This window comes from Aethalodelphis obliquidens, unplaced genomic scaffold (genome assembly GCF_003676395.1).
Source record: "Aethalodelphis obliquidens isolate GAN/ISIS:26980383/991018 unplaced genomic scaffold, ASM367639v1 scaffold28, whole genome shotgun sequence".
Classification (NCBI taxonomy): domain Eukaryota; kingdom Metazoa; phylum Chordata; class Mammalia; order Artiodactyla; family Delphinidae; genus Aethalodelphis; species Aethalodelphis obliquidens.
In genome coordinates this window covers 15,095,357-15,117,438 of record NW_020837972.1, presented here as the reverse complement: position 1 = coordinate 15,117,438, position 22,082 = coordinate 15,095,357, and the positions used below count along the sequence as shown (strand labels likewise).

Here is a 22,082-nt window from a genome sequence, read left to right as displayed (position 1 = left end):
CCAGGCGCCTCGGCCCGGCCCCGCCCTCAGACCCCGCCTTTCCTTCATCTGGCCCCGCCCCCGCAGTGTGGAGGCACCCGGTGGCCCCTGGCGCTAGGTGGGTGGGGCCAAGGTTGCCCCGCCCCTCCTGCCGTTCATTCCCTTCTTTAGGTTTAGCGCTACGAAATCGGGAGGGTGATCTGTGGGCGTGGCTTTACAAGGCCCCGCCTCTCCCCGGGCTGGCTTTTGAGACCCCAGGACCTGGTCAGTCGCAGAGGAGCAGGGCTGATGGGCGGGGCGATGTCTGGCCCCGCCCCTGGGCCTGTTTTCTCCCCGCCCCCTGCCAAGTCTGGTTCACGGGCGGAGTGGGGCGGGGCCTGATGTGGCCCCGCCCACCCTGGCCCCGCCCCTGCCTGGCCGCCCTCCCCCGCCGGGCTTCGCTCGCACAGCCGGTTCCTCTTTACATAACGGCGCGGGGCGGCATGGGCTCGGGCCACCGCCTCCGCCCGGCCGCCCGCCCGGACTGTCGCGGCCCGCGGTGGAGACGGCGGCCTCAGCAAAGTTTCCCCGGTGGCGGCCCGGAGGCGCATCCTCCCGCAACTGTCAAGCGCTGGCGGCGGAAATGATGAGGCGCTGGCCATTTTCCGAGCCCGGGTTTCCTGCCTGAGCCCAGCTTGAGCGAGCCGCGAGCCAGGAGCCGGCGCGCGGGAGAGAACGCGCCCGGGGCGGGGGCCCTCCCGCCCCCTAGGGATTTCGGGGGGCCGGGGGCGCGCGACGCCATGGGCCGGCCGGGCCCGGACCCCCTCTCTTTCAGGTAAGCCCGCCTTTCCCAGCGCTCCCCTCCTCCGGGTCTGGGAGGGCTTTAATGGGGGAAGAGGAGGCCCCGTGTCCAGTTCTGCCCAGTGTCTGCGCACTCCCACAACAGCCTAAAATATTGTCCTGAAGCTAACTCAGATGGAGGTGTTCAGGGGTGACCGTTCCCCAGCTCCTGTGACACCCTGCCAGCCGCCACCCCCAGCCACACACGTGTTGGGGATGTAATGGGGCAGTTGAGGCAGTGGGGGAGGCGCTGAGAGAGGGTATGGCTAATACTCCCAGTCCGCCTCTTAACGTAGCCCAGCCAGTCAACTTGCGCCTGGTGAGGAGGGGGGCGGGGGGGGCCGGCTTGGTACCTTGAAAGTGAAAGTAGTGAAACTGAGCCCATGAGAATGGAAGAGTCCTCTTGGAGTGGGGCGCAGGCCCCTCCCCACTCTCCCAGGCCAGGCCGTGTGGCTAAGAGGGGAGCCCTCCCCCATTCCAGAAGCCCCTCTCCCCATTCCCTGCATCAGGGAGGTGGGGTGGCCCAGGCACCCCCATGCTACAGAATCTGGGGCTTCAAAAGGGTTAGGGCTCTCACAGCTCAGGTGTCTTTGGGCTGGTACCCTCCCACCCTGGACCTGGGGCTCCAGGGGAATCCTCCCACCAAAAAAATTGGGACACAGGTCATTGGCTTAATAGGTCAGCAGGGCTGGGAAGGTATTTCAGAGGCCCTTAATGCCTGGTGCAGAAATCCCCTCCCTTCCCTCATTCTGTTCCTGGGGGCTTTCGGGGCAATGGGGACTGCATTTGAGGAACTGCGGCGGGGGGGGGGGGGCCTGCCTGCCATTCCACTTTTTTTCCTGAGTTTCCTCATTCTCCTGTTTCTCTTCCCCATTCCCGGGCCACAATGATGTAGATGAGGAGGTCACTGCTTGCAGCTGGGGGCCTCCAGGGAGGGGAATGGCCAGGCTGGACTGAGTGGGAGGAAGTGAAATTGGGCTACAGGCGGGGGGCTTCGGAACAGAGGGCCTGGCAAGGCCAAGTCTGAAGGGCCAAGGTCCAGCTTTGGGGTCAGGAGGGGCAGAGATCTGACCCGCACCCCCTGGCCTGGGAGATGAGCCTCCTCTGACACCCACCAACTGCCAGGCTCAGCTGGGGCAGCCGGCCCATCCCCATTTACAGTCCAACCCTGGGGTCAGGGCTGTGGGTGTATGGATCTCCGGGGTTGTGGGTGCGAGTTGTACCTGGGTTTCCCATCGCTGACCTGGCTGCCAGAGCGGAAACAGCCCTGGAGGCTCTCCGGGGCCTGCGGGGGCCAGAGACCCAGCTCTAAAGGCGGGGAGAGCCGGCTGAGGCCGCCTTGTCAGGCTGGGGTCAGCAGATGAGAGGCCAGGGCCTGTTTTGGGAAGTTGGAAGGGTTTTTAATACACGTTTTCTGAGCCTTTTCCCACAAGCCCCCTCTGGGAGGGAAAAATCCTTCCGAGCCAAAGGGTGAACATTCCTAGAACTTGTGTGAGTCCCCATGGGCCACAGAGGCAGCCAGCTGGGAAGGGGCTGGACTAAAGTATCAGCTTCTGGCGTCTGAGGACCTTCAGGGGCTCAGCAGCGGCAGAGGAGTGTCCTGGAAGCTTAGGTTCCATTCCCTCACTGCCTTTTTTCCTGCTGAGGGCATGGGCCAGTGATACTTGTGAACCTCAGTTTCCCCTATGTGAAATGGGGTAATAATAGGTTTGTGGTAGGGTATGTAATAAGCCTGGCATTGAAAGGGTTCAATTCCAGGTGGTGGTGGTGGTGGTGGTTTTCATCATTACCACAATTAGTGTTATTGTTACTGGCTGTGGAATGTTTGTTCATCAGCATCCCTTGAGCACCACCTGCACATGCAGCTCTGGGGTTTCCTGAGTGTTTGGGAGAAGAATTCTGGAGACCCAGGCAGGATGAAGTGATGGTGCTTCCTGGCTATATGGCCTTGCTTAACCACCCCAGCCTCAGTTTCTTCATCTGTCAAATGGGTGTGATAATAGTACCTACTTCTTTAGGGCCATTGGAACCACGAATGAGTGAATTCACAGAGTGTTTAGCGTGGCTTGGTCAGGAGGAGCAATAGTAATAAGGATGAGGTTGTTATTATCTTTTTTGTTTTGGATGTTAGCTCTGCTCGTTTTCCTTCCAGATCCACTCGCCCCACCCCCCCACCCCCCCATTCTTCTGAACCCTGGGCTTGATCCTTCTCCAATAAACAGGACTTTCTAATACAAATTAGATCCTGTAGAGCCACTCCAGATATGGCGGTAGCCTGGGCGAGCAGGTGCTGGGTAGCCCTGCAGCAGTTCAGCCTGTGCGGACCCTTGGATATCTGGGTCTGGCGGTGCCACCTCCTGGATGGAGTCTCCCCGAGGGCAGAGGGGGCAGGACTGGAGACACTTGGAGGGACCGCCCAGCTGCTAGTGCCAGCGCTGCCCATGCCGAGTGGGGGAGACAGGGCACATAAAGCATTCAGTGCTGGCCTTGGCACTCAATTAATAATAGATAGTGTTGTTGTTATTATTATTAAAATGAGAGGTCTCTTCTGTTCAGTTCTCACTTCTCCCAGTAGCAGCGTGGGTTTTGGAGCCAAATCTGAGCTTTGCCAGCTTCTAGCTGTGAGGCCTTGGGCAAGTTACCTGAACTCTCTGGGGCGTACCTGCCCAGCGGGGGCCAAGAGTCCCAGCTTCTCCCAGGTATGTGAGCCTGCATGTGAGTGCATACGTGAAGTGTATGAGTCTGGCACAGAGTAGGGACTCAAACTATGTTGGGTATAATTGCTATGGCCGTGTGACCTTGGGCTTGTCCCTTAACCTCTCTGAGCTGTGGGTCTCCTCATCTATGAATGAGAGTACTAATAGGGTTTTGAGAAGAGGCATGCAGAGTGCCTGGCATGCAGTCAGTGCTCAATAAGAGCTACGCTGTTAATGCCCAAGAGCGGGGCTGCCACTTAATTGCCAGGTTTCCTGGGAAAATGGGCCCTAGGGGCTCCCGGGTGTTCAGCGTCTTTGGGCGGAGCAGGAAGCTGCTTCCATCTGGCAGACAGAGAAGCCTGCCTTGGAGAGTCCAGAGGTGTAATACAAGTTACTTGTTCCCAGCCAGACCCTGTTCCCAGCTACCCGCCCTCCCTGAGGAAACTGAGGCGGGCAGGCTGCCCAGGGGAAGTGACTCAGCTGGGGTCACTCGCTGAGTCAGTCCTAATTGGACCCAGGAGCCCTGTGCCTCAGCTCCCTGGCTTCCGGGGCCTGAAGTCCCTCGGGGACTGGGCAGGTCCAAACCACAGTTGGACACCCACTTACTTGGGCCCCAAAGCCTGGACGACCAGCATTCTTCAGTTGGGGCTTCGGGGTCCCATTGGCCACCACTGGGCTGCTCAGCCCAGCATCCTTCCTCCCAGCAGGGGCAAGGGGCACTTCCCCAGGAGAGCAAGTCCTCCTGGCGTCCCCCGGCCCCACCCCGCCCGGAAACCCGGCAGCTGCGCAGATGGCTGGAAGGTTTTTCCTCCCACGCCACCCTGTCAGGGGTCGGCTAGGGGGGCCGGGCTGCAGGCTTCCTCATGAACCAGGCCTGGAGCCCCTGGGGGCCTGCCCGGATGTGGGCCCCCATCCCGGCTGGCCAAGGGCAGCCTGCCACTGCCCCATGGGTCCCCAGGGAGGCCTGGGAGGGAGGAAGTCTGTGCCCTGCTCACCCGGGAGCTGACTCACAAGGGTGCCTGACGGGGAGGCCTTGGCCTTGAGGGGCTGGGGAACTGGAAATGCAATTAGGGGAGTGGACACAAAGGAGGGCCTTCGGCATGGGATCTGTCCTTTGAGAGCTGGCACTCTGGTGTCATCTCGCGGGAGGAGAGGCCCCGAGAGGGTGATGAGTGTGGAGAGAGGATTGCAGGAGGGCTTGAGGGCACCCGTCCTGATATCCTGAGGAAGCAACACCGTCTGGGGGCATGGGGTGTGCAGAGCTGACTGAGAGGCTTCCCCTCTCTCCCCTCAACCCAGGGCAGTTAAAGGAAGAAGTCACATGCTGGGATGGGGGTGGCTTAGAGAGTTCTGCCTGTTCTTCGGTGGCCCTGGCTTTCCCCACCTCCCAAAGGCTGTTGGCCAGGGTGTCAGGCTGAGGGTGGGGGCAGAGGAAGCCAGAGGACATTTCCTGTTCTGGCAGACTGTGCTGGTGTGATAAATGTCCCCAGGCACTAGGTGACCCCGGCGAGAGTGCATCACGGCCCCCTGGCTGCCCGATGGGCTAGAGCAGAACCCACTTCTCAGCCTCCCCAGGGCCGCAGAACCTTTGCTCTGTACTGCCTGTAGGCTTCTACACAGTCTGGCCAGCTCGAGTGGTGTGAAAGGGCAGTGGGCCTCCTGCCAGGCAGTGTGTGTTGGAATCCCCTCAACTCTCTGGGCCTCCTTGGATGGGGTTGGGGGGGGCGGGTCTGGGCTCCTGGAGAAGTTGGTGCTGTGGGTAGGAAAGGCAGAAATGCTTACAGCAGCCTGGAGTGAACTTGGAGGCCTCCCTGGAGGAGGTGTCTCCCTCTGAAGGTATAAGACTTCCTGCCCAAACATCTGTGAGCTGTGGACCTGGGGGAGAATGGAGGCTCTGGACTGGCTCATTTTAACTTCACTTATCACGATTTAAAATATTCTCCCCAAGCCTTGGCAGGTGAAATTCCCACAGGTGGGTAAAGGCCTTCTCTGCACCTGGGCCTGATAATTAAACAGGAAATATTAGCTTCCCAAGATTACATTATTACCCAGGGTGATTGGATAGAGGAGAGGCTGATGAGCCTCGATCTCTGGGGTCCTGGGTTAGAGTGAGCCCCACAACTCAGAGCCAGGATTCCCAGCCCTTCAGAGCCTGAACTCTCCCCGGCTTGGTGTAGGATGTATATGCTTGAACAGGGGACACCAGGTACTGGCTAAGGCTTCAAAGCCCTCACCAGGTTGCCCTGAGCAGGGACTCTGTGGACACAATTGTTCTAAACTTGGGGTCCTGAAAGGCAGACCCACCCCCACCCTGACATGAGCCCCAGGATGGGCACAGAGGTCGCCGCCTCCGTCTTCACGTGTTTGCCATGGGGACTTGGCAGGGGGTTGCTGGGATGCGGTCTGATTTTCCTGCTGCACGTCACATCATCCTCGTCCCTCGCCCTGATGTGGGATTTTGGGAAATCCTGGACTCCGACTCCCTTACCCAGCAGATCTCCCTGCCCCAAAAGCCCAAGATGAGAAGGTGGGAGGGACCCCCCTGGATTTGCAGGCCCCTCTCTGTGGAAGGCTGTTCATCCCTGTGGCCGCCCAGGCTCCCAGATGCTCCTGTGGGGGGGTTGGAGGGGATAGAAATGCCCCAAAGATCCCTCTACTCCCTATACCCCCTAGCTGAAACCTGGGGGCTCCTGGGAACCCCCAGGTGATTAGTAGTTGCTTCCTACCAAGAGCTTTTAGGCCCTGTTCCCAGGGTTGGCGTGATCTGATCAATTGCTCTTCCTCTGTGTCTGGCGCATAGTAAACACTCAATAAATGCTTCCACCTGGGCCAAGGCCCAAGGAGGGGACCACCTTCCTGTGGCCTGGCTGCCTGCCCCGGCCAGGAAACCTCCCAGCCATGGCCCCCTCCCCGGCACAGGCCACAGCTGAGTGCTCTGGCTGGTGACTTCCTGCCTGGAGCTCCTGCCCGGAGCTGCCTGAGCAGTGCTTCACCCCTGAGAAGGCCTTGTGTTCGGGCTCCCGTGACCCTCCCTGCCTGGCCCAGCCCATGAAGCCAGGCTCTGCCTGTGGCTTCTTGCAGCAGGCAGGTCTGACATTCTCTGTAGCAGGTGCTCCTCTCTTCTAACAATAATAGTAATAAAATAGCAACAGCCACCTGTTTCTTGAGCCCTGTGCCAAGCACCCCTCAGACATCAGTTCTTAGAATATTCCTAGTGAATGCCAAGTACATTAGCCCACTTTACAGATGGGGACACTGAGGCTCAGAGAGGGAAGCCCTCTCTTCTGCATCACACAGCGAGGAAGTGGCAGAATTAGGATGTGAACCCAGATTTGGTTGGTAGCTCCACCGTAGAGAGGTCATCTGTTGTGGTGGGTTTCTCGGAGCCCCTCAGCCTTTTCTGTCAGTCCACAAAGGTCAGGAGTGTGATTCCAAGAGTACGACTGTCAAATAGCAGCCTGCCTCAACCCTAGGAGTTCATTAATTCATGCAACTAATATTTCTGGAGCACCAGCTCTGACCAGGCCCTGCGGAGTGTGCAGGAGTGTGATGGCCCTCGGCCTGCTGGGGGCAGACCCCCGGGCTGAGGGAGATGGACAGTAGGCAGTATTGCTCATGTATAGCTGGCGCTTCCAGCAGAGCGAGCGGGTTCTAATTGCAGCTCTGCCCCTCGAGGGCCCCGTGACCCTGGGCAAGCCATTCCTCCCGCACCGTGGCTTTCTCATCCATAGAGTGGGCATAATGCTAGGATTGCCCACTCTGGTGGGGAATAAATAAGTGAATAAATGCAAAGTGTTTAGCACAGAGCAGGGCACGTAGAAAGCGTGAAATAGTGTCATTTATTGATGTTTTAAAATTTTCACCCTGTGGCTATTTTCCAACCACCTGGTGGGTTTATGACCTGGACGGAGGAGCTGAGGCCTCCTGACTCCAGCAGGAGCTGAATGAGACCTCTATATCCCCTCCTCTGGATAGACATTCACTGGGCAGTGCGTCTTCCTTGTGTGCATTTGGGCATTGATCAAGTGTTTTGGGGGGCCTTGTGTGTGGGGTTCCCATTAATCGCTAGCTGTGGGACCTCTGTGCTTCAGTTTCTCCACCTGTAAAATGGGAGCAATTATTGGCCCTACCTCCTAGTACTGTTGTGAAGCTTGGGAGAGTTGATGTTTTGCAAAAGCAGTTAGAAAAACGCCTGAGGTATAGCATGTGCTGAGTGCACACCACTCTTCTTATGGAGAATTGGAATAGGGGGCCTGGTGAGGAGGGCTGCCAGCCACTGCCTGGGCAGTGAGGGAGCTTGGAGCAGGCACAGCTGTTCTGAGAAGGCTCTTACCAGGGTTTGGTCCTGCAGCTGGGCTTCAGGACTCTGATGTACATGGGTGGACAGGGTCAGGTGTTCCAGGCAAACGGATAGGCCTGGGTGCCCAGGAGGTGGGTTGGCCCAGCAAGAGGTGGTCACTGGTGGGTGCTGGCCGCCACACATCTGCCAGAGGAGCCAGAGGTTGCAAATCCAGCCGACCTCTTGCATTCCTACATTCATTCATCCAGCAGGCATTTATTGGGCTCCTGCTGCATGCTAGGAACTGGGGATGGAGCTGGGAGTGGCTCCTGGCACGTGGAGCTCAGTGTCTGGTGGGGAGATACTCACTAATTAAACAATCATTGCTATTGAATGAGAGCACGTGACCAGTGTGCTGAAAGACAAGTTCAGGACTCAGTCGCCAGTGAGCTCAGGGGAGGCTTCTCTTGAGTGAGATTGGAAGCAGACTGGGAGCAGGCAGGGCAAAGGGACACCTGAGGCAGTTGTCCAGAGGCAGCTGGTGCGAGGGCACGTCACACGGGGTCTCGTGGATGGGACAGGAGCTTGGGTCTGGCATCTGGTTTCCCCAACCTGTGAGGACAGTGCTGGCCTCACCTGTGTCAAGGCGTGGGGTGGCCGAGGGCTTAACCGAGGACAGGTCGCCCACACATGCAGGTAAAACCCTCCTCTTCAGCAACAGGTGTGGATTTCTTGGCAGAGCGTGGTGGCCAAGGGCACACGTGGCCCCTCTCCCTTCCCTTCTGCCCACTGTGTACAAAGTGCCTACGGTGTATAGGTGCCAAGGACCCTGTGATATGCAGAAAGTCAAATGTGTGCACAGCACCCTCCCAGCCGGTGCAGTGGCACCCACTCTGTGCCGTCTGGGCTGTCTTGCTGTGATCGGCTGCAGGGTCAGCACCACGGCCTGGAGATATGGAGTGGGGTGTGGCAGAAAGAACCCCAGTTTCTAGGTTCAGATCTTCACCTTGAGTCCCCTTTCAAGGACTCCTTGCAGCCATCTTAGGAGGTAGATACTGTGTTGCTTCCAATTTGACAGATGAAGAAACAGGGGTTCAGAGAGGTCCAGTCAGAGGCACACAGCCAACACTTGGGTGTGTGGGTGTGTGTAATGTAGCAGCAGGAGAGCAGGAATTTCTTTCTGGTTCACTGCTGTTATCTCCAGGGCCTAGCACAGTGGCTGACACACAGTAGGCCCTCAGTAATATTTAGGTGGAGGTGTCTGTGTGTGAATGAGCAGCCATGACTGTGTGGTCCCCAGCAGGGGCCTGGGCCCAGCCAGGCTTAGCTGGAAGGACAGACAGTACTGATGGTAACTAGAGAGGTCCAGGGTTCAGCACCGTGGACAGCAGAGGGTAGGGGGCTTCTGCGTTTTGATTGTGTGGGAGCCCCAGTTGGGATGAGCAGGCAAGGGTCTGCCTGTCCTGACGTTCCCCCATCAGAACAGGAAGTACCTTTGCACTCCTTGTGAGTCTTGTTAATTTATCCCTTTTTATTTGTTGTTTTATATTTATTTATTTAAAAAATAAAGTTTATTTTTGGCTGCGTTGGGTTTTGTTGCTGCGTGTGGGCTTTCTCTAGTTGCAGTGAGCGGGGGCTTCTCTTCGTTGTGATGCGCAGGCTTCTCATTGTGGTGGCTTCTCTTGTTGCGGAGCACAGGCTGTAGGCATGTGGGCTTTGGTAGTTGCGGCACATGGGCTCAGTAGTTGTGGCTCGCGGGCTCTAGAGCGCAGGCTCAGTAGTTGTGGCACAGGGGCTTAGTTGCTCCAAGGCATGTGGGATCTTCCCGAACCAGGGCTCGAACCCGTGTCCCCTGCATTGGCAGGCAGATTCTTAACCACTGCATCAGCAGGAAAGCCCCTATATTTCTTTTTATTAACACTAATAATACACTCTTATTGTAACATTCATCATAAGCCTTATTAGGCTTTTCCTAGGTTCTAAGGCCTTTACATTTATTAACTCAATGAATCCTCATAACACTCCTATGAGGTAGGTGCAATCATGGTCCGCATTTTACAGATGGGGAAAGCAAGGCAGAAAGAAATCACACACCCAAGGTGACACAACTAGTAAGCGGTTCATGCTGGGATTTGAGTCCAGACTCCAGGCGCCATGTTCTTAGCCATATTTTCTAGAGACAAGTAGTAACAGTTTTCCTTGGTTACTTCCCCCCTTGCACCCCAGATTCTGGCTCCTCCCCACAGGTCACCACTGTTTCTGGATGGTGTTGCTCCAGCCACATGTTTCCTGCCCACCACTTAAATACATTTATGTACACATAAGAATTGGTAGTTTTGCTTTGTGTGTTCACGTAAATGAGATCGCACGGTTGTATTGCTCTGTGGTTTGCTTTTTTCCCTTAATGCTGTGCCCTGGTGATTCCCCAAGGTAGCATAGATCTTCGTCCTCCTTCTCCACTGCTGAAGCATATTCCAGCCTGCAAATGTACCACAGTTTATTTCACCAGTCTCTGACTGATAGGACTTTAGGTTGTATTTATTTTTTCCTGTTATAAATGTGGGGGCAGGAAACGCCTAGCAGGGGATTGTCTTGTACATGCCTCTCTGCGCATGGGGGCAACTATTTCTCTTGAATACTTAGAAGTGGAATTACTAGGTCTGAAAATGATCCTGCCAAATTGCCCTTCAAAAAGACTGTACCCCTAACAGTACTGGCAACACTGAAGGGAGTGCCCGTTTTGCTGCATCTTCACCAGCACTGGGTATTAACAGTAATTTTCGCTTTTTGACGTTGTGCCTGGTGACTAGCGTGTCTGGCGGTGGCTTTAAGTGGGTGTCGCTCACCCGTCCGCTCCCTCCTCTCTCACTCACTCCTCACCGTGTCTTTCAGCCCGGCAGCTCTACCTTGGTCTCCGCCATGAACGGGCCCACCTTGCAGTCCTCCTCGGCCTCCTCCGCATCCTCGGCGGCGACGGCCCCATCCCCGCGAGGCTGGAGCGAGTTCTGCGAGCTGCACGCGGTGGCCGCAGCCCGGGAGCTGGCCCGGCAGTACTGGCTTTTCGCCCGCGAGCACCCGCACCACGCGCCGCTGCGCGCCGAGCTCGTGTCGCTGCAGTTCACCGACCTCTTCCAGCGCTACTTCTGCCGCGAGGTGCGCGAGGGCCGGGCGCCCGGGCTGTCGGGCACCCGGGCCGCCGCCCCCGCGCGTGACTACCGTGAGACTGGCCGCGGGACCCCGGCCAAGGCCGAGGCGTCCCCAGCCGAGCCGGGCCCCGCCGCCCCCGCCCCCGCCCCCGGCCTTCCCAAGGCCCGCAGCTCGGAGGAGCTGGCCCCGCCGCGGCCGGCCTGCTCCCTCCAGCACCTGCGCCACAGTCTCCGCCACATCTTCCGCCACCGCTCGGCCGGGGAGCTGCCTGCGGCCCCCAGCGCGGCAGCGGGGGAGGCAGGCGAGGCCCCGGCCAGGCCCGGCCTGGCCAGGAAGCTCCTGCCCTGGAGCCTGGCCCGGGAGCCGCCACCTGAGGCCCTCAAGGAGGCGACGCTGCGGTACAGCCTGGCCGACGAGGCTTCCATGGACAGCGGGGCGCGCTGGCAAAGGGGGCGGCTGGCGCTGCGGCGCGCGGGCCCCGACGGCGCGGACCGCCTGCTGGAGCTCTTCGACCCGCCCAAGGTAAGACCCCGCGCACGTGGTTACGGGGGTACGGGTGGTGACACTTTTCCAGCAGGCGGCCACAAAGTGCCTGGCGGAAAGCGCGCCTTCTTAGAAGTGAACTTTTTCCTCTGAGAATCATTTTCCGTTTACAGGTAGTACAGAGTTCCCTTATACACTGCACCCAGCTTTGCCTCGTGTTAACATGCTACAGTACCATGTACATCCGTCTTATAATTAAGGGACAAACATTGGTACATTACTGTTAACTGAACTCCGAGGTTCCTTTGGATTCCACTAGTTTTCCCCTAATGTCCCTCTTCTGCTTCAGGACACCATGTTAGATTTCGCTGTCATGTTTCCCTAGGCACCTCTTGGCTGTGACAGTTTCTCAGGCTTTTCTTGTTTCTGATGGCTTTGACAGTTTTGAGGAGCGCTGGTCAGGGATTTTGTAGAATGTCCAGGGACACCATACATGGGCATCATGTGGGCTAGTGGCAGCCTGGTCCAAGGTCCTTGAAACCCCTGACCCAGATTGACCCTGACAAACAGGAGGGTTTCTCCTAGGGATTTCAAAACGTCGTGGAATTCCTGGGAGCCTCCCATGCTTTGTGGATGTCTTATTTTCTTTCAAGTTTAAATCTTTTTGTCTTTTTCCTTTGCGACCCACTTAATTCCGGCCGTGCAGTTGAGGCTGAAGGTCACTGTGGTCTACACACCTGCCGGACTCCATCTTTGACCAGATGTGTCAAGTTGATGGGACCATGTGGTCTTCCTTTCTCTTCTCTTTGTGGTTCTGTTATGTCCTAGGGCCTTGGTCTAGAGAGTGAGCAAAGCAGATCCCAGCCCTGAGGGGTCACGGTCTGGGTGGAGGAGACCAAATGATTATTCATTCATTCAGAACATACTTGTTGAGCACCTACACTGTACCAGGCACACACTAGGTGCTGGGGGAGCTGGCGTCTTGGTGGGGCTATTGAAGGACTAAACCTACAGATGAACATGGAATCAAGTGTATTTTGTGCTCTGAAGGAAAGCAATGAGGCCTATGGGAGGATAACTGAGGGGCCCTAATTTGGGGGTTGGGATGGGGTGTTGTCAAGGAACCCCCTTATGTGAAGTACCTTTCCTTTTAGACTTCATTGTGGAGTCCCATGCACATGCTGAGGCGTGTGAAGCGTGTCTGAAGCTCCACGAGTGTCCCTGTGTTAGTACACGCGGTGGCCCAGTGCCCCAGGGGCTCCCTCATGCCTCTTCCACGTCAACACTCCCCCCCTCCCACACATCGACTCCCACCCCCGCAGATTGCATTTCTCTGTTTCGAACTTCATATAAATGGAATCGTATAGTATATTGGTTTTTGTGTCTGGCTCCCTTCACCCAGCATGTTCTAGAGATTTGTCCATGCTCTTGGGGGCATCAGAGTTTGTTTCTTTTTATCGCTGAGTAAATCCAGCCTGTTGTGTGAATGTACCACAGTTTATTTATCCATTCACCGGTTGATGGATATTTGGGTTGTTTCCACTTTGGTACTTTTGCAGATCATGCTGTAATGAAATTTGCTCTTAGGTCTTTGTATTGACATACGCTTCCATTTCCCTCCGGTAGATTCCTAGAAGTGCTAGGTCATATGGGAAGTGCAAGTTTAATTTTATATGAAACTTCTAAACATTTTCCAAAGTGGCAGCACAATTTTGCATCCCCATCAGCAGTGAATGAGTCTTTTTTCTTTCCAGCCCTTCTAGTGGATGTATACTGGTATCTCAAATCTTGGCTTTAATTTGCATTTCCCTTATGACTCATGAGGTTAAGTACCTTTTCATGTGTTTATTGGCCATTGGGATTGACTCTTTTTTTCAAGTGTTTGCCATTTTTATTGAGTTGTCTGTCCTTTCCTTATTGATTTATAAAAGTTTTTATACCTGAATGTACTTCAGCACACTTGAATGCACTTTCTTTGTATCATACATACGACCTCCTGCTCTGTGGTTGTCTTTTTTTGTTTTTTGTTTTTGCGGTACGCAGGCCTCTCACTGTTGTGGCCTCTCCCGTTGCAGAGCACAGGCTCCGGACACGCAGGCTCAGTGGCCATGGCTCACGGGCCCAGATGCTCCGTGGCATGTGGGATCCTCCCGGACCGGGGCACGAACCTGTGTCCCCTGCATCTGCAGGCGGACTCTCAACCACTGCGCCACCAGGGAAGCCCCCTAAGTTCTTTTTTAAAAATATTTTATTTACTAGTTTATTTATTTATTTGGTTGCACCCGGTCTTAGTTGTGGCTCACGGGCTCCTTAGTTGCGGCTCGTGGGCTCCTTAGTTGCAGCATGCGAACTCTCAGTTGTGGCATGCAGGCGGGATCTAGTTCCCTGACCAGAGATCGAACCCGGGCCCCCTGCATTGGGAGCGCAGAGTCTTAACCACTGCGCCACCAGGGAAGTCCCATGAACCTAAGTTCTTAACTTTAATGAAGTCCAGTTTATCGGTTGCTTTCCTGTATGGTTAGTGCTTTTTGTGTCCCATTTAAAGAATCTTTGCCTACCCAGGGTCATGAAGATCTTTCTTGTCTTTTCTTTTTTTTTTTTTTTGCCTGCGTTGGGTCTTTGTTGCTGCACGCAGGCTTTCTCTAGTTGCAGCAAGTGGGGGCTACTTTTTGTTGCGGGGCGCGGGCTTCTCATTGTGGTGGCTTCTCTTGTTGTGGAGCACGGGCTCTAGGTGTGCAGGCTTCATTAGTTGTGGCACGTGGGCTCAGTAGTTGTGGCGCACGGGCTTAGTTGCTCCATGGTGTGTGGGATCTTCCCAGACCAGGGCTTGAACCCATGTCCCCTGCATCAGCAGGCAGATTCTTTTCTTCTTTTCTATTTTTGGCTGCATCGGGTCTTAGTAGCAGCATGCGGGATCTTCGTTGAGGTGTGTGGGATCTTTTGTTATGGCACACGGGCTTCTCTCTAGTTGTGGCCTGAGGGCTCCAGGGCACGTGGGCTCAGTAGTTGTGGCACTTGGGCTTAGTTAGTTGCCCCGTGGCATGTGGGATCTTAGTTCCCCAACCAGGAATCGAACCCGCATCCCCTGCATTGGAAGGCAGATTCTTCACCACTGGACCACCAGGGAAGTCCCGGCAGGCAGATTCTTAACCACTGCACCACCAGACACATCCCTTGTCTTTTCTTCTAGAAGCTTTATTGTTTGGGCTGAGTCATATTGATGGGCCTTCACAAGATCCATCCTGAATTAGTTTTTGTGTATGGCGTGAGGTAGGGGTCACACTTCTTCCACTTCTGGCACTACATGCTGATGTGACTCTCTTTTTCCTATTGGATTGCATGCAATGCTACTTTCATCCTAAATCTAGTGTCTATCTGTGTGCTTCTGGACCCTCCTTCTGTTCCACTGGCCTATGTGTCTATTCTTATGTTAACACCACACTCTCTTAATCACTAAAGTTTAACAGTGAGTCTTGCGGAGGTGACTTTTCTTTTTTTTGGCTGCACCACACAACTTATGTGATCTTAGTTCCCCAACCAGGGATTGAACCTGTGCCCTCAGCAGTGAAAGCACGGAGTCCTAACCACTGGACCACCAGGGAATTCCCACTGAGGTGGTGACTTCTGAACTGAGATCTTAATACTGAGATAAGAACCTCTGGGCAGCAGGAACAGCATAGGCAAAGGTGCTGAGATGGGAAGGCATTTTGTATGTTTTTTTAAAAAATGTATTTATTTTTATTTATTTATGTATTTATTTGTTTGCGCCGGGTCTTAGTTGTGGCAGGCAGGCTCCTTAGTTGCGGCTCGCTGGTTCCTTAGTTGTGGCACGCGAACTCTTAGTTGCAGCATGCATGTGGGATTTAGTTCCCTGACCAGGGATTGAACTTGGGCCCCCTGCATTGGGAGCACGGAGTTTTAACCACTGCACCACCAGGGAAGTCCCCAGCATTTTGCATATTTTTAAGAAAGAAAAACAGAAGTGTGTTGGGAGCACAGATGGGGAAGATGGGGCGTGCGGGAGGATGTGCGGGTAGAGGGTCCTGTGAGGAGTCAGTATTTTATCCCAAGTGTAACACGAAGCCTTTGGAAAAACGCAAGTGCAGATAAAAACTTTACTCATTTTTAAAATGTCTCAAGGCTCCGACACCATGAAAGGCAAATAACGTCCCAGACACATGATCTTATCTGCATGATAAGGTGGGGTTCCCTATAAAACTTTAAAAACAACTGCTGCTGCTTAAAATAAACCATCTTGGAAAACCTAGTGTCAGGAGTCGGATGGACCCAGGTTCAAACAATGAATTAGCTTCTTTCTCAGCTCTGGGGCCTTAGGCAAGTGACATCACCTCTCTGGGCCTCAGTTTCCTCCTCTGTACAGTGGAGCTACTCAGAGTTCGCACCTTGTGTGGCTGTTGTGATAACTGGGAGGGCACATCTGCTGAGCGCCTGGCGCAGGGGAGGCTCACTGTTACTGGCCCGCCTTGTTATTTTGGTTGCCATGGTAGTGAAATGATTTGGGGGCTAAGGATGCAGATTTACTTCTAGTGCTGGTTTGGGCCCTCATTGCCCAGCTGGGATGCATGATCAAGGCTCCTGTTCTTTGGGAACCCTGAGGGTGGGCCCTGGTCAGAGTCCTCAGGGCTCAGAAGTGGTGTCTGGCCTTGGAGAAACGGGACCCGGAGGGGCAGCTGGGTCCCTGAGGCTCGCCCCTCCCTCCAGGCCGCCTGGACCTCTGCCATAGGCTTGGTGGTCGCTGTGTGACCTGGGGTGTCCCCCACCAAGTGAGCAGCCCTGGTGGGGCCTCTCCTGTCCCCTCCACAGGGTGCCTGGCCTGACAGAGCAGGCCCCAGCTCCGTCAGCTTCTGACAGCTTCCCTTTGTGCTTGCAACAGTCTGGGGCTCTTCCTGAATGTTTCCTGGAGTGACTTGGAGCCTCCAGTCTCTGGGCCAAGGATACCTAGACTAGAAGTCCTGAGTGTGCCTGCCTGGAGGGTAGCCTTGACCTCCAACCTCTGACCCTGGAGTTGTCTATGGGAGCAGCTTTAAACATAGGCAAAGGAAGGTTTGACAGCCAGGGCTTGAGCTCTGGGTTCATACCCGAGCTCTGTCACTTGAACGGTACTCAGCACCTGTTTGGAGAAGCCCTTGCTGCCCAGAGTGGGGAGAGGCTTGGAGGACGAGAACTGAGAGTGGGCAGCTGCCCAGGGATATCACTCGGGCCTCAGCCAAGCTAACGCCACCCAGAAGTCTGAGGCCAGGTGGCCAGCTGCTCATGGGTCAGCCTCACCTGGACTTGGGTCACAGCTCCGCCTCTGACCGGAACCTCTGACCTTGGGCCGGTCACTTCCCCACTTGGAGCCTCAGTCTAGTCATCTGTAAAGTAGGGGTGATAGCAGCAGCCAAGGGTCAAGGGTCACCGTGCGGGCTGTGGTGGGAGGGAGCTTGCCACGACAGGCGGAGTGTAAGCGGAGGCCACAGGCTGCTGCAGTGGGCGGCTGGAGGGCGGTTGGAGGAGACATGTGTGACTAGTTCCCAAAGTCTGAAGTCTGGTTTCAGTGGCATCACTGCAGATGGACGGGAGGTGGGGCAACCCTTCCTTGTACTACGCGCTGGCCCTCGGGGGAAGCTAGGGATTGCCTCGGCTGGGGGGTGGTCATCAAAGGTCCCTTGGCAAGAGGTGACATCTGGGATGAGCGCAGGTGCCGATCCTGGAAGATCTGGGTGAAGGAGTCCCAGGCTGAGGAAATGGCAAGTGCAAAGGCCCTGGAGTGAACACGAACCGGGAGACTTTGAGGAACAGCCGGGTGGCCAGGGGCTGGAGTAGAAGGAGGAAGGAGAGATGAGGTTGGAAAGGTGATGGGGCTGGATTATTTGGGGCCTTCTGGAGCATGGTGAGGATTTTAGGTTTTACACGAAGAGCAGTGGGAGCACTTGGAGGATTTAGGGCCAGAGGGGCTGGGACACCTATCCAGCAGCAGGAATGGGCTAGAGGAGCCCTCTGGGGCTGCTCTGGTCTTCTGGATTTTGGGAGAGTGTGGCTTGAGTCTTCTCCTAGAAGACCCTCTGGTCCCCATGTCCGCTTGTCCTGTGGCACCTCCCTCTCCTTGGGCATCTCTGAGCCCAGGCTGGGATGGGGGAACAGCACGTTTACTACCTTAAGTAGGCACCTACTGTGTGCCAGGCATTGCCCTAAACACTTGACTTCAAGTCCTTCCCATGAGGTCAAGCTTGTTGGCCCATTTGACAGATGAGAAAACCAAGGCTGGGAGAGGCAAAGAAACTCGCTCAGCATCATGCTGCTAAGGAGATCGGAGCCCCTGATCCAACAGGTCCCTGCTCCCGAGCCCCGAGCCACACTGTGAACGGGGTGCAGAGTAGTAGCTTCCAGCCGGCCAGGCCTGAGACGTACCATCCCACTCAGCAGTTAAAAACAAGAAAGTTGGGGCTTCCCTGGTGGCGCAGTGGTTGAGAGTCTGCCTGCTGATGCAGGGGACACGGGTTCGTACCCCGGTCCGGGAAGATCCCACATGCTGCAGAGCGGCTGGGCCCGTGAGCCATGGCCTCTGAGCCTGCGTGTCCAGAGCCTGTGCTCTGTGGTGGGAGAGGCCGCAACAGTGAGAGGCCCGCATACCGCAAAAAAAAACAAAAAAACCCCAGAAAAGCAAGAAAGTTGGATTGGTTGCCAATAGTTAAAAACCATAAAATGGAAAGATTTCATATAAGAACCCAGTTTCTGGTTTCTCTTATAAATTGGTGGACTTGGAAGTGCTGGGCCAGGATCACTTGACGTGCATCCCAGCCTGGCCCCTGTGGAGGGAGAGACTGACTGGGAGGTCAGGGGGTTGTCCCAGGGTCAGGGAGAGATCACAGGACCAGCCACCAGGCCCGGGGTGGCTGGCCTTAGGGCAGAGCTTTGCCGGGAGCTGGGGGTCCATTTTCAAATGGAGCACATCTGGGCTGGCCATGGCCTTGGGGCCAGCCCTTTGCTCTTTTGGGCCTCAGTTTCCCCACATGTCCAAGCCTGGTTTGGCTGAGATGGTCTCAAAGCCCTGCCAGCCCTACTGGGTCCGGGGGCTGAGCCTCAGCTTCTCTCATCTTTAAAGTGGGGGTAATGATGAAATTCTAGTAGCTGTTGTTGAAAAAATGCCTTTTTAGCCAGCATCTGTTTGGCACTTGTTACATACTAGGCACTTTACTGCCTTGGCTTCATTTAATCCTCACAGCAGCCCTGTGAGGGTGCTGTTGTGATTACCCCCATATCACAGATGGGGAAATTGAGTCTAAGAGAAGGTAGGTGACTTGCCCAAGGTCACATAACTCTGAGCAGCTGAGATGGGGTTGGGACCCAGGTATTCGGGCTGCACCTGGTGCCTAGCAGGTCTCCAGAAGGATTTATTATCATGGGTAGTGGTGCTGGTGGTGTTTAGCCAGTGGCCCTACCTGGGAGTGGGGTGGGGGTGTGCGTCTGTTTTGAGTTCTCAGACCAGGAAAGGCTCCTTTTGGCCATCTTGTCTAGTGCCACCAAAGATGGGGACACTGAGGCCCAGAGGGGGCTGGCCAGTGCCCCTCTCACCCAGCATGTAAGACTTGGTGGACCCAGTGTGCTCTGCCCTTGGTCTCTGCTGCTCAGCCCAGAGAAGAGGTAGAGGAAGGAGGGGGGGACTCACAGGGGATTCAGCCCACATCCCTGAGCTCCCCTCCTGCATCACAGGCCTCTAGTACCCCCAGGAAGAAGTGGTCTGGTTGGCAGTGGCTGGACCTGCTGGTCCTAGGGAGAGCCTGACCTAGGCTGACCTAGGCCGGGGGCCAGTCGGGCAATATGGTTCAGAGCTGTTCCCCCTCTGCTCCTTCTGAGCTGTCCTTGGGCAAGTGACTGGGCCTCAGTTTCCTCATCTGTAAAATGGGGATGGTCCCAGTGCCTGCACGTGTAAGGGAGGCTGTGGATACAGTATATGCTGACTGGGTAGGTGAGGGGCCTGGGTATGAGTGTGGCCGGGCAGCCTGTGGGCAGTAGGTGCTCCCGGCAGCCCGGCTGATGAAGGGGCTGAGTGTCCTGAGCACTGACCGTGGGCGAGGGCGATGCTGAATTAGCCCCCTCAACGCTCCCCTGACTCTGCAAAGTAGGCATGGCCACTGTGCCTGCCTCACAGATGAGGACACTGAGGCTCTGAGACACAGAAGGAGACACTGCTGGACCCTGGGGGCCCGAGCCTGGAGCCCATGCCCCAAGTGTGGGAAAGAGGAAGCAGAAAGAAAGGGACGTCCGCCGGGGGGCCTGGCGGTTTCCTCTCGGAGGCAGGAGCGTGAGGAGGAAGAGGAGTGCTGGGCAGGAAGCGGCCGGGCGGGCGGGCGGGGCAGCCTCCTGGGGCCCGGACAGAGCTGGGCCTGAGTCCTGCCTCTGCCCCTTCTGAGCTGTGTGACCTTGGGAAAGGCACTTCACCCACTCTGTGCCTCATTTTCCTCAAGTAAAAAGAGCTGAGTGACGGCACCCACATCAGGGCAATGGTGAACTAGCTGCTGTCCGCATGGTGCCGGGTGCCGGGAGCCGTGCCCGGCGCAGGTGGTCTCAGCAAATCTTAGCTGCTGTGGGTTTTTTTTGTTTTTTTTGGCTGAGCGGCATGTGGGATCTTAGTTCCCCGACCAGGGAGCGAACCCGTGCCCCCTGCAGTGGAAGCGCAGAGTCCTAACCATTGGACCTCCAGGGAAGTCCCATGTAGTTGTTGTTATTTTTATTAGTCATTTTCAGCATGATGGGCACTACATTTGACACATCCCATGCAATTACCACAAACCCTGGGAGGCGGGAACAGTGATGAAGGCATCTTATAGATGAGGAAACAGGCACAGAAAGGTAGAGAGACCTGCCCAAGGCCACACAGCTGGGAGATGGAAGAGCAGGAATGGAGGCCGGTGTGGGCCTGCCAAGGCCAGGGGGTGTGTTTAGCCCCCGAGCAGCCCGAGAAACCGCCCACCTTCTGCCTACAGCCCGGTAGATCTTCGTGGGCTGGCGAGAGCCCTGATGTCCCAGGGGGAGACAGGTGCGTCAGAGGCCAGTGGCTCCCCGATCCCATCCTCTCCCAGGGGGACCAGGGGCTGAAGGCTCCCAGGGTGAGAGTGGGGTTTCAGTCCTCACTCTGCCCGGGGCTGCTTAGTGACCCAGGTCGGTCCCTGCCCCTCTCTGAGCTGTGAAATGGGCAACCAGGGGGCTTGATCCGGGCTTTCCGGGGCTAGTGGGGGGAGGGAGGAAGGGGTGGTGGTGGGCAGGGCTCCCGTGGCTCCTGTGGGGCCCCCAGCCGCGCACACACAGCCGCCCCATCTGCCCCTTATTGGGCTTTCGTGTAAGGTCGTGTTTTGAAAAGTACTTTGCTGCTTAGAAGAAACCCCCAACCATGCTGAAACCACGGGCAGATGGTATCGGCGTGCTTCCTTTCAGCTCAAATTCTGTGAATCCTGAGACTGGAAGGTGCCCCCGAATCCAACAGGGGGAGGGTGGCGAACGACAGTAATTTATCATCACACCCTGCCCCCCGCCCCCCCCCCCCGGAGCCTCTGGGGGCTGCTTCCACCCCACGCCCTTGCTCCTTGGGGCCTGTTAGCTGTCGCCAGCTTCTTGGAAGTTGCTTTTCTGTTTTCCTTTGTTTGGGGGACTGGGTGTTGGGACACACAGCTGCAGAGTCTGGGCCGTGGGCTTGGCGGCCGGGGAGAAGGGCAGATGGACAGGTTTGGGTTCAGATCTTGGCTCTTGTGTCCTTATTACGTGGCTTTGGGCTGAGAACTCAGCCTGTCTCAGCCTCAGTTTCCCATTCTGGAAAGTGGAATGTCAGTACTGGCCTTGCTGGGTGATTGAGTCGAAAATAGGCTCTGGGAGGGCCTGACACGATGTGTTTCCTCCCTGAGAGGCAGAAGAAGCGGCTTGCTGCGTGGGAAGTCACCAGACCCCAGGGGTGGGTCCCCAGATGCCCTCCCTGGGATGGGCAACAACCTAGCCAGCTCTCCCGGTAGCCTGGACTGGGCACCAGCCGCCGGCGGGCCGCCAGGCGGGCCCGCTGGAAATCCCCCACCCACTCCTTTGCGAATATGGAAAAGGAAAGCAAAAGGCACAAGCAGAGGTCTGCGCTCAGAGCGCTGGCCCCCCCGGGGGTGGAGGCGGAGGTAGCTTCCTTCCCCAAGGCTGGAGGGGCCGCCTCAGCTTCCTTTTTGGGGCCCCACACCCCTTTTTCCTCTCTCCCCTCTGGGCTGGGGAAGAGGCCACTGTTTTCCTCAGGCCGTGGACCCCGCTGACCGCTCAGCCTCTGGCACCGGCGGGTGATGGCGTACGGGGGAGGGGGCCCATCACGGCGGCACCTGGCCTCTGGGTTCTCCCTCACCGTGGCTGACCCTCCCCTCCTGGGCCTGACCTGAATCCTGACTGCGGCCCAGTCTGAAGTCCGTGGCGCAGCAGAGAGAGAAACCTCTCTCCAGGGAACCGTCTGGAATGGGAGGCCCCGCTGTGTCTCTTTTCAAATCTTCGTGTAATCTAGGAAACTGTCTACCTTACCGAGGGCCTCCACGTTTGAGTTCCTAGTGTTTCTGGTTTTGATTTTTCAATTAATAAAGCTCATGGCAGAAATTATGGAACAGTAACTGAAAAACCACCCACAATCCTACTACCCAGAGAGAACGAGCATTTCCATTTCA

At 56.2% G+C, this 22,082-nt stretch overlaps 1 protein-coding gene across 9 annotated transcripts in view; it reads left to right on the top strand.

Annotated features, from left to right (window-relative positions):
* The first annotated feature begins 431 nt into the window (after nucleotides 1-431).
* The window catches only part of SH2B3 (SH2B adaptor protein 3), a 40,032-nt gene continuing 18,381 nt past the window's right edge, over nucleotides 432-22,082 (top strand). For 4 of the 9 annotated variants that reach the window (XM_027124767.1, XM_027124762.1, XM_027124763.1 and 1 more), the window contains exons 1-2: nucleotides 437-793; nucleotides 10,666-11,442. In XM_027124767.1, coding sequence (XP_026980568.1) covers nucleotides 10,693-11,442 — 750 coding nt within the window. In that variant the 5' untranslated portion in view covers nucleotides 437-793; nucleotides 10,666-10,692. Of the gene's footprint in view, nucleotides 794-10,665; nucleotides 11,443-22,082 lie in introns of all 9 variants that reach the window. The other 5 variants (XM_027124770.1, XM_027124768.1, XM_027124766.1 and 2 more) reach the window with 3 other exon arrangements.